At 35.2% G+C, this 12980-nt stretch overlaps 1 protein-coding gene across 1 annotated transcript in view; it reads right to left on the bottom strand.

Annotated features, from left to right (window-relative positions):
• Window positions 1–9580: 9580 nt before the first annotated feature.
• LOC125046922 overlaps window positions 9581–12980 on the bottom strand; it is a 7963-nt gene continuing 4563 nt past the window's right edge. The window contains exons 3-6 of the mRNA XM_047644929.1: window positions 12745–12760; window positions 12170–12232; window positions 10218–10403; window positions 9581–9755 (exon numbers count right to left, since the gene is read on the bottom strand). Of these exons, the coding sequence (XP_047500885.1) occupies window positions 9686–9755; window positions 10218–10403; window positions 12170–12232; window positions 12745–12760 (335 nt within the window). The 3' untranslated portion in view covers window positions 9581–9685. The remainder of the gene's footprint in view (window positions 9756–10217; window positions 10404–12169; window positions 12233–12744; window positions 12761–12980) is intronic.

The following is a 12980-nucleotide window of genomic DNA, read 5'->3' as shown; positions in this document are numbered from 1 at the left end:
TCCGCAAGGACTCTCTCGCTCTCGTCCCAAGCCGCTCTCCGCTGCAACTCGCTCTTTTTTTTTCTCTCTCTCTCTCTCGCTGGTCTTTGTTCAGACAATATGATACATTTAAACTTGTCCTTATCGTCATCTAGGGTTGATGGCGTAACTATTTTCGTGCGGTGTATTGGTGTGTCTTCACAGATGTGTGGTACAGATGACCTATCATATCGTGGGGTATCTTTTCTATCGATCACGTGAAAACCACGCTCTTTGAGACAACGTAAAACGTACCAAAGCCAGGCTATCAGCAGTGTAAACGAAACCAGAACCTTGAAATCAACGTTTAACGATTCCCAACACTATTTTATTGTTAGGCACTCAGATATAATAACAAATGACACCCGAAAACACGCCGATACTGTTGTTGTCAAGTGAAATGTTTAGGCAAACGTACTCTGCGCATGCATGTATGACTCATGCCAAAGAATGTCGCTTGATGGAAGAAGATTGCAACTTTAAATAATTCTTAGTTTGAAATGATGCGTTATGTAATTTATCTGTAATATTCTTTTTTTTTTTTATCCCGGTTTTTAAAACATTTCTTGCTTCATGTCTGTTTTGTAGATTTCCATTGTAAACAGAACTGTGTCGCGTGTAGTAACATCAGTTTTATCCAAGGCCGGAATGAAATGAACTTGTTTACGCTATATAATGAGAGATAAAATGCGAAACAATGGTGATATTTCTGCTGTGTTTTGTAGAGATGATGTTAGTATTCTATTGGAATCATCAATGCAGATTTTTTTGTTGTTGTGGATAAACGATTACTTTCTGTTATCATGTTAAGCAAATATTATGCTAGTAGCATAAATATTTGGATTTCTAAATCAGTCTTCAAACTTTTTTCATCATGACCCAGTTTGATTTGTATACTACCTTTACGAGCCAGTATGTCCATTCTATCTCTCAAGACGATATCATTTCATACACACACACACATAAGGTTATATATATATATATATATATATATATATATATATATATACATGTATATGTAACTGCACACACACACACACACACACACACACACACACACACACACACACACACACACACACATATATATATATATATATATATATACATATATATATACAAATATATATACAATGTTTTATTTAAGAGTTCATAAATATATATTAATATATATATACATGTATATATACCTTCACATATATATACAAATATATATACAATGCTTTATTTATACATATGGTTTTATATATGTGTTCATATATATACATATATGTGTGTGTGTGTGTGTGTGTGTGTGTGTGTGATAATGATAACCATCATCATCATCATCATCATCATCATCATCATCATCATCATCATCATCATCATCATCATTATCATTATCATCATCATGTGGCGACCCATTGAACAAGAGTTTGTAACCCAGTACTGGGGTCGCAACCCGTGCTTTGAAGAGCCCTGTTTCTTTAAACAAAACATATCAGCAAAAGTTGATATGATATAAAACAAGCTTGTTTTAATGTTCATTCAGTATGTTTCTATATTATGATCATGTTATGCATTTAAAATTCTTAGAAAATGTTGATGTTCGATTTTTAAATTAAGTGCTTCACTTTCATTTTGTTGTGTAGTTAACGTGTAAATTAATTTCTCTTATCGAAAGACGATATAAACATTTTCATATGAAGGACAAAAAAGAATTTTCTGTCATAATTTATAAAGGCTTATTTTACTAATTCATTGTTTTTATTTATTTATTTATTTATTTATTTATTTTGTTCTGTACATATTGAAAAGATTTGTGTATTTATTCAATGTTGATGTTTTGATATTTTGCTCAGTAATAAAACAAAAAATCTGAACGGACTCGGTTAATATTGTTTGAGTTTAAGCAATGAGAATTTCAGTATTTGTTGCTACCAAAATAGTAGAGAAGTAGCTGGAGCGGCAATAAGGATGGTGTTAGTGGTAACGATGACAATGATGATGGTGATGATATTGATTATAACGATAATGATTATGATAATACCAACAATAAAACAACAACAACAAAAAACAATGATGGTAACGGCTGTGATGGAAAATAATAAGCCAAATAATGATAATAAATTCTCTGGTTACACAAATTGAGAAGAATTACCTATTCTAAAACAATGCAAATTTTCCTATTGTCTATTGTCAGTCTGTGCTACTTTGATGACATTCCTTTGAACTTTTTGATTCTGAAAGTCATAAATCTGGTAATGAGAGTTGGTGGCTGAGTAAGTGAAATGAATTAGTGAATGTGTGTTAGTCGGTGAATGCGCGGGTAAAACGGAGAAAAAAAGAAGGGAAAAAAAGAGAGAAAGGGTGTATGAACGTAAGTTAGTTGTAAATGCATAGGTATAAATTTTGAAACAGTTGGTTAGGGGCTCCTCAACCTCTCTCCTTACCCAAAAAAGTAAAATATATGTTATATATGTAAATGCAAGCCCAATATAGCTTCTATCGTTCAAAAAAATGAAAACTGGTTTGTTGTGTGATAAGACAGCTCTGTCTTCTGCCTGAACAGAGGAAGTTCCTTTCTCTTCAATTCACAAGCAGTTCACACATGAACTGACATCACACCAGCAAGCAAGAAAGTGAAAAAGAAAAACAAAAACGAAACAAATCTGACGCAAGTAGTACACGGCCAGTGAGCTACAGATGAGCATCATGTAACAAAGGACAGAAGTTAACTGTCACGCAGTCTCGGCCCTTCACGACTGTACCAAAATAGATCATACTCTCAACGTTTACGCGAACTTTGCAGACTCGGCCAGATCGCGATGGTTCATAAACAAAATTAATATTAGCAGTTGCATAGAAAGAGTCAGTAGAAAAGGTTGCCAGTGAACTGTTGCCATATTTTGCCAAACAGAGATCAGCTATGGTGATCCGAGCCATTTCCTAACTACGTAGTACCATAGTTCTATACTTTGAATCCCTATATACATCCTATTTTCCCCCAAACCCGCTCAGCTACATAATGTCAAGTAGGCTAAACCAACCACCAACTTTCCCTGAAATGAAAATGTACACCGGAGATATATTCCAACCCATCAGAAATAGCAAAATCAACAACTTCGTCATATTTAGTAGTCCTCGTACTTTCTGTGCTTCACAAAACAAGGCAACGTTGCCACCTGTCGAGAGCGGCTGGGGACGAGAGTGATCATCAGCTGGACGGCCCAAACACACCCCCTCCGACCCGAGCCTCAGGCCAGCATGTCGATGACGTGAACGTTGAGAGAAAACGTGGCTCGTTCTCGCGATAACTCAAGTATATTCGGTGTCTTTTTTTTCTACACCTACCTTTGTATATGTGCACTTTGGTGAATATATGGACAAACTAATGATTTATTTTTATAAAAATATAGTTCGCTCTTGTTTTTTTCCTTTATTTTTTATTATTTTATTGGGGGTAGTAACTGCACAGCCTGCCAGTGCGTTGGTAAGTATTCATCTATTTACGTCGTATTCAAGGACAACGTCGTTGCTATTTTTAGCCTATTACCTCACCCAAAATATCGATATGCACAATGCAAAATAAACTCACAGGTGTATTTTTTATTTCATTATTATTATTGTTATTGTTATTATTATTATTATTATTATTATTATTATTATTATTATTATTATTATTAATGCTCTTGTTATTCTTTAACTGTCATTTCGATTTTTGTTTTTTTCATTATAAGTGTCGTTGATACTACTACTGCTATGATTTGTAATTCTAATTAGCTTTGCTGTTTTTATTTTCATGTTGTCACTATTATTATAATTATACTATCGCTAATGATGCTATGATTATTAACCCCACTTGCATTAGTATTATTTTGTTGCACTGGAATTATTATTTGCATTTTTATACATTTTAGTATTATCATCACCAGCGTATTTATTATCATTATCATCATTAAAACTGTCATCATTACTGTCAGTATCCTAATTATCCACGTCATGTCATTGATTATTGATGCTATTTCTATTATAATAGGATTATCATTTAGTACAATTATTCTATTGGAATTACTAACATTACTATTAAGATTAATGTAGTTATTGCCACCATCGTTCTCACTATTATTGTTATCGTGTCTAATATGCAGATAATATTGAAAACGCTAGTAATACTTATGACAACAGTTATAATCGTACTGCACCAATTAGGGCCCATATTGGGTAATTTACACTCAGAATATTTCATGCAGCATGATTTAATGAGTGTTGGGCAAAGCTACGCTGACATAAACTACCTGTTATATGTTTGTTAATAACACTTGCCCGTATGAACCAAACACAGTAATCATGATGAATATGAAGCAATTAAGAAATAGGTCACTGGTAATTTGAAACAGTGACTATCTCCACCGAAGGAGGTATATATTTATGTATTCATCTGTCTATCTGTTTTTAGATCTATCTGCCATTTTATTTACATATGCATCTCTCAGTCTATATATAATATATATATATATTTATCTCTCATTCTGTTTATATATATGTCCAGCAATATGTTTAGATATTTACCTACCAATCTATTTTTAATGTGTACCTCTGTATCTATTCATATATTTATCTGTCAGTTTTTATATGTATTTATCTAACAAACTGATTATTTACCTATCACTCTATTTATATATTTATCTGTCAGTCTGTATATATTAAGTAGTCCATTTTCGCCTGCGTTTATTGGTTAATTGATTGGTTTCTTGGTTTACTTATCTGCAGGCTTATACGACAAGTTACTGGCGGATCGTAATTGAATTAATGGAACTTTAGTCCCAAGGCGATCTGTTAGTGGAGTTGCAATAAAATCAATAGATTTTTGGCAGAAAATGAGTGTTCATGGGATTTCACACGCTTTCAAATACCCTCGAAATCAAGGCTATCTGAATGTTACCTCGTAGTTATTGTGATTTACTCATTGACTCTCCCTTGCTCTATGTTCATACATTTCTCACATTGTCGTATTTAATCCATGGATTGGAGTCATGAAGCTATTCGCACGAGCACCTATTTTTTTTAGCATATTCCCCTCTCGAGTTACTCTGAGCGACTGCATTAATGGGCAGCAATAATATCCCCTGCGTGGGGTCATTCATTCACAAATATCATTCCCAGTTCACCCAGCCCATAAACTCTTGTAACCCTATAACATATTTCATCCCCATCCAGTATGTCTTGATGGTTAAGCAGACAAATGTTCCATCTGGTATTCCTCTTGACTCGTCACCCTACTGGTTGACCATTTATACATCCTATCTTTCTGCAGTTTCAGTGTAATGTCTTATGTCAGTGTAGAGTTAGTAACTGAACAAAGGAAGGCGGGGATTTAACACAGATTTAAAGAGGACGACACACGCCATTGGTTCTAGTCATCTCCAAGGGACCTCTAAATAATGAGTGAGAAAATAATATGAAATTATGATACAAAGGCTTGAAGTATATCTGGCTTGAGATTTGTTTAAAGATTCAGGTTGTATATTTTTCATTCAGCAATATTTCTTGCAGACTGTCAAAACTCGATCGAAGTGAAGAGAGCCTTGTACCCAGACCCTAAATTATCATATTTGTTATTGTTATTACTAACCTAGCTTCTTTACAATAAAAAAAATAAAAAAAATCCAGTGAAGGGAAAGGAGGAAGAGGGAAGGGGAGGGAAGCAAGGGAGGTTGGAGGGAGGAAAGGAAGGACGGAAGAGGGAGGGGAAGGAGGAAAGGAATGGAAGGAAGGGAGGAGGAAAAGGAAAGGGGGGGAAAGAAGGAGAAAGAGGAAATGGAGGGAGAGAAGAGAGGGTGGAAGAGGGAAGAAAGGGAGGAGGAAAAGGGAAGTAAGGGAATGGGAGGGAGGGAAAGTGGGAGGAAGAGGAAAGGCAGGGAGCAAAGGAGAGAGGGAAATGAGGAGAAAGAGGGAAGGGTGGAAGGAAGGGAGGACAATGAGGAGGAGGGAGGAAGAAGAAGGAAAAGAGGAGGAAGAGGAAAGGGAGAGAGGGAAAGGAGGAGGACGAGGGAAGGGAAGAATGGAAAGGGAAAGATAAGATACTCCATCATTGTTACGAAGGTTCATTTTCGATGTTCGGGCTTTTGATGGTTTTGACATCAACTAGACCAGGGTGATAGTCTTTTTTGCATTTTTGCCAGGACTTCTTGTTGCATGAATACAGCTGCTAAGCATTTCACAAAATAAACTCGAACAGCTATACTATCGTATTCATATACCTCAGGCATAGTCTCAACAGGACCAGCATTGAAACATTCGCAATAAGCTTATTAGCCAAACAGACATATTGTTGCACAGCTCATATGGTCAACCAGAACGGCCCTTTATAAATAGCTCCAGACTCTAAGGGGTCAGAAAATGAGTGTGAGGCCAATAGTCACACGGAGAAAATGTTATATTGAAGGGGAATACAAGGAAATTTTGCATTTAGGTTATATTTTTTTCCCCTCTTATCTTGCAGTAAAATAAACTGAATAATTTTCTTTCCGTTCTCCTCTTATAGAATGCTTTAAAACAACGTATCTTTGCTGTTATCTTTACTCAGAGGAAAGTTTACATTTTCAAAATTTATGGACTGAAACGTCTTTAGACAATTCACGACATAGACATAGACAATTCAAGATTTTTAGTCTTTTTTGGACAGCTCAGTACTTAGATTTGCTCCCTTGTGGCAGTTCAGTACTTCTGTGGTGGACAAAATAATGAGATAAAAATTCTTCCGCGCGGTCTGACACTTCCTGCGATTTGCAATTGGCAATAATGCCGACTCTCCGCGAATGCGAAAAAAAAAAAAAACTTTCTTACGCCGTCAACACATAAAAAGGGTTGTTAAATGTTTTGTAGTTTCTTGAATCCACAGAAAAGACGTGTACATACGCTCGGTGGGTCAGTGCAGACGGTCTTACTGAAGAATAGCCAATTCAAGCTAAATGTAAGGTTCTGGATTTTTAGAATATGAGGTGAAAATATGTGAAAATCCTTTATCGAGTGTAGAGAGAAGTGCGATTGATAACATGAGAGGCGAGAGTTGGTATGACTGGGCTCTGCCTGGGCGGAATGTTGTGCTTTCAGAATATTTGCAACGCATCTGATACTGTGGAATATATGATTTTTTAATTGAAAACAAATGATCAGATTATATATATATATATATATATATATATATATATGTGTGTGTGTGTGTGTGTGTGTGTGTGTGTGTGTGTGTGTGTGTGTGTGTGTGTGTGTGTGTGTGTGTGTGTGTGTGTGTATATGTGTGTGTGTGTGTGTGTGTGTGTGTGTGTGTGTGTGTGCTTTTAGTGTTTTCTTAAAAGCAAAAGTGTTTTATGCACTAAATTAGTGTTTTCTATTTTCAAATAAAACGCGTAATAGAATCATATCTGTGTTGACTGAAAATGTCTATAAACCAAATATCAAAGGAGCGTAAAACTGGAAACACATAAAATCATGAAATTCTAATTCCGCCCCACCAGAGCGTCGTATCACAAAATAAAAGGATGTATTATGACTTCACGGAGCGTACAGTTAGGCAGAGGTACCCTTTGTGTGCAGCCCAAAACTTCAGGCACCCTGAACTCACGTAGCCCCCCCCCCCCCCCCCCCCCCCCCTTCATCATACGAATTTACCCTAGAATAAAGTGCACCTTCTCCTGTTTCACGAATAACGGAGCTCGAAACGAAATAAACACCAGTTACAGGCTCAGATGACAAACATATAAAGAGGTGAAAGAGGGCCAAACACTATTTAGATACGAATTTTAATTTTACAGCGGAATCTTGCGCCGTCCCTAGGCACCGCCCGTGGCACACAGTTTAAAAACCAATGACTCTAAGGCCCTCTTCATGCACAGCTCAAACGGTCAGAAATGACCTCCTGTACTAACTTCGTACCACACTTCACTATTTCAAGGTGTTAGGCAATGGTGCTATTTTTGGAGAGCTCAAGACTGTGCACTTTGGATAGCTAAAGAGAGGTAGTTAGACTAGTGCTTTCTGTGGGCAGTGATGATAATGATAGTTATTATTTTTATCTCTATCTCAGCAGGACCAATAATAATTATTAATGTAATTGTTGTTATCATTACTATCATTATATTGTTAAAATTACCATTCAGTGATAGCACGACTTGGCTAATCAATAAAAAAAATAGTTCTCTAACCAGTCAACAATTCCTTTAAATTTCCGCTCGTGAATAAGGTGTAATATTGATATTGAGTAAATTATGTGTTATTACCACTTCGGTTTTGTAACAGGATTGCTCGTATCCCATTCATAAATCATAAATCATATAGCATTATACGTTACAAACTGTTTATCCACATGTACAATCTACCGTAATTTAAGCGAAAAATTAAAGGGAAGATTGAGCCAATCTACATAGATTAGTGACCCTCATGTGCAGGTCATAGGGTCGTGAAACTAGTTGCTAGTTCACCATTTACTGTTTGACGGTGTTTCTTATTGCCCATGTGCATTTAAGGCTTTCTCATTTGTCTGGTCTATGAACAAACTCTATATCGTTCACTATATCCGTAACTTCACTAAATGCTTGCTGAGGGTATTCTCTAAAAAATAATATCCCATTGCAATTCATTACGCAGTACTGTCATGAATGGAAATTACTCAGTGATCTAGAATCATCTTTTTATCATACTACACAAGCGTTATCCATATTACATGTCTGGCGTAGTGCATACATTATGCAATATGTATAGGGAAATACAACTGTAGTGAATTCAGCACTGCGATCTCACAAGCTTTGATCACCATGCCGCCAACACGATCCAAACAATAAATCATATTACGTAAAACTGCCAAGTAACAATGTAACATACTCTTGACTGCCAGTCATTGCGTTGTTCTCATCTGTAAGATTCAATTTATATTTATTATTGTTTAAGGTACATTCCGGAGCAAATATTGTTCAACAGCAGGTTTCTTGTTCAAATATTTCACTACAGTTGTCTGAATGGTAATAACAGATTTCAGGTAATTAGGTAAACCAACCAATCTACTGTGACTAGTCAGACATTGTTTCCATAGCTCTAAGCAAACATGAGATAAAGCAGGAAAGACAGATTGTTTCACATTTCTGTATTATCTGTTATTTCTTTCAGGTGTTCATGCACTTTGTTGCAATATCATTATTTAATTGTGAAATGCACGAGATCTTACGAAATCAGTGAAGTTTCGACAGACATGCAATTACTTACAATTATGTGGTGATTTATATGCCAAGGGTTAATTAAAGCCTCAACTATAACAATGCATGTATTTACCATATATATATATATATATATATATATATATATATATATATCATATAGACATACACACATACATATATGTTTACACACACACACACACACACACATATATATATATATATGTGTGTGTGTGTGTGTGTGTGTACGAGCGCGCTTGTTTCGTGTGTGTGTGTTATTAAACCCCTGTTCAATAGGTTTATCAAATTCATCAATAAAAGCTTCTCATTTTTATATTCGATTTATTTATCACATTCAACAACAAAAGTTTAGCTTTACATAACAATACATGCTTACATTACTATAATATTCACCTCAGAATTTAAAACATCAACTAACGTATGAGAATCACTTAAGGACAAAAGGAACAACAGGGTAATTAGTGGACTCCATCCTTGTGCTCAGATCCCGTAGCGTTCGCCTCAGTCGGGGGTTCTGGGGTCCTGTTGCTGAAAGGGAGAAAATTTGGGATTAACGAAACGCTAGGGGTGCTCAGTTTTCTTACGTTTAATAAAACAATAATAATTAAAATGTATTATTTAAATGACCCTAAAAACTTAATGAATGTAATGACTTCAGATTTCTTCTTGGAGTACAATGAGATAACCTTTTTGTCATTTTGGAAGCATTATCTAAAAGCTGAAACTATATACATACATACATACATATATATGTATATGTATATATATATATATATATATATATATATATATATATATATAACACAAGTAAAATAAATGCACACTCAAATACAAAAAATAAAACTAATGTAAAACACTACAATAATCCCCCTAAATAGAAATACTCTATAACCTCCACTCCAACAACAAAATAAAGATAGTAAGTAGGTGCACACTCAGAAGACGAAAACGATACAAGAAAATAACAAGTAAAAATAAAATTCTACGTACCAACAAGGGATCCGGCCTAGAGCAGGGACACACTCTTCTAGGGGGTTTCCCGCATGGCCTCCGGGGCAAACACACACAGCCTCGTTGAGTATGACGTTGCATATCGCAGCCTTACCGCAGGCGTCCTGACACAGGTCTTTGCAGCGACCGAGGATGCACGCCAGGCCCGGTCGGCAGTCACTCATACTATAGGGGGAGAGGGGAGGGTGGGGTCAGAAATAAGTATTGTGAATTGTCTTTCCGGATGAAGTCTTCATTAATAAAAAAAAACTCCAGCACCTTTTTTGTTCTTTGGAGTGGAAGTAGCTTTAATATTTAAGTGACCTTTTTATTTAATCTAATTGTATTTTGTAATAACATTTGATTTATCCAAAGACATTACTATCACCAAAGGCGTTGTTAGAACCTTGAAACATTGGCGGGGAGTAATTATCCAGGCCAATAATCTTATTTTCACCCTAGAACCCCACCTTAATAATAATAAATCTCCACGGGGCTCCCTTATTGATGACGACACACTAACTCCTCACGATGGGACCAACGGTGAGTTTTCGTTTCATTTTATGTTTATTTTGGCACTAGTAGAGCGATGGCAAAAGAGTGAAAGAGAAGTAAAGTGATGTATGCACACAAAATATCTTACTAATAATGGTAATAAGAATTAGTATTAATGATAACAACTGCATTTAGTTGAGCACAAGAAGCATAAGGTACATAAATAGGTCAGCACTTATTTTTTGAGCTGGCGCGGCCGGTGTTTAGTAAAATTGTTTCAGTTTCCATCTTTGCTATGAGGAGAGACATCTTACCCTGACATTTACACATCTGATTACAGCAACGACATATAAGTTTTATTATTTTATCAGGTTTATATGAGTAAGTTTATTTAACTTCATTCACTTTACAGCATTTCTATAAATTTTAATAATTATTCATTGCTATTAAAGTCATATCACATGTTCAAACTTTATACAGACACTGAAAATATACAAAATCAGAGACGCAGTGTGTTTGAGAGGAAAAGTTATCATTGACTCAACAACGAAAATAATCTCTGTGTTCATGGTTTATTTCTTTGATCGCTGGTTACAGAATGACCTATAAAGATATTTAACGCATTTCCGTTGTAAAATATACGCATGGCTAGGTTTCTCTGGTGAAAATTAAGCATAATAGAAATGAGGTGAGCCTCTAGTACTGAATTTCAGGCTTGTTTTCAGGCTAAATGGGCGGAGTTTAAACTATGACTTAAAATAGTACAACGTGTTGCCAAAACTCTGAACGGCTCTCCCAAGCATTGGAAAAAATCCAACATGTTGGTACTTCACTCGATCTACCAAAGACGGCTTTACTGCTGTAAGTGTCACTGGCACTTTTATTTTAAAAAAATATGAAAAGTATTGTGAATGTCAATGACACTGTTATTTCTAATTATCATATCTGTAGTCATATCCTCAGAACCATCATCGTTTCATCCAAGGTACATATAATCAGGTAGCCCCATTTCATTTAGTTTGTTGAATTCAAAAATGAAAATGACTTTTTCCCAAGAGTATTATGACGGCTGTTAATTGTAATGAGCTCTTCGTTATTATAAACAAGAGGGGAATTTTGGTTTTAATCCTGGTAATCATAACAATATTAGCTTATAGATTATACAAATGATTATGTATCTAGCTATATCCCGAGTGCATTCTCATTGGCTAAACATGACGTCATTAGCTCCGCCCCTTTTTTGACCTGGTCAACCTGTGCGATTACTTGCATTTTCTTTGAAAGTGTTTCAGCAGTTGCTGTAGGAAAATCATTAAAAACAAAGACAAATTTTTCGCAATAAATGTAGGCAAAGAGGTAAGGCTTAGCTCGGAAATAACCAACATGAAAAACAGTAGAGTTACCAGTGTTGATCTACCTTACTTTATTACCTTCACCGCAACACAACCTGTACTTACGTGCTACACTTGTCAGAGCACTTATTCCGAATGCACTGAGAACGCGGTGGACACTCGTCAGTCCTGAATGGAAGGAGAAATAGAGTTACTTGAATTTGTATTTTGACTGTGTACGTGTATGGCTTACTTTATTTACTATTTTATCTATTTATTTGTTTCGGTAAAAGCAAGACTCATTGGCGTTTGAGTTGTTATTAGTCATGTAAGTTATTTTTTTTTTTATTAGTATTATTACCATTATGATTATCAGTGTGATTCTGTTTCTTGTTTTTATTGTCTATACTAACATTTTATTATCAACTTTCTTATAAATGGAGTGATTGATATAACATCATCATTTCGCATATCGCCATCATCTAAATTTATTGACATTAAAAAAAAAGAAAAAAAAAAAGAACGAAAGAAAAAGAAAACAAAGAAAAAAGAAAAAAGAAAGAGAAAAAAAATGAAAAATATATGAAAAAATAAATGATCGAACTGTATTGTTATTAGTACTATAAGTCGCTTGTTTGTTAAGATTTTTGACATATTCACTATCAAATTAACACACGCATGAAGGTGCCTGTAATACTCACGAGGAACAGATGCTCACTGCCGAGAAGGTGATGGGAAGACGGGTGGAAAAGAGAGGAAAAGATATATTGATTAATCAGTAATAACAGAAGTGTATATATACATATGAATATACGTATACATACATATCTATATTTCTATATATCCATCTATATATGTACATATAAATACATATATTGTGTGTTTGTGTTTGCGTTTGTGTGTGTATGGGTGAGTGCTCATATATATTTATTTATAT

The sequence above is a fragment of the Penaeus chinensis genome, chromosome 39, assembly GCF_019202785.1.
Source record: "Penaeus chinensis breed Huanghai No. 1 chromosome 39, ASM1920278v2, whole genome shotgun sequence".
NCBI classification, from domain to species: domain Eukaryota; kingdom Metazoa; phylum Arthropoda; class Malacostraca; order Decapoda; family Penaeidae; genus Penaeus; species Penaeus chinensis.
Note: the sequence above shows the minus strand (reverse complement) of the source record. Positions and strands in the feature narration are given on the sequence as shown.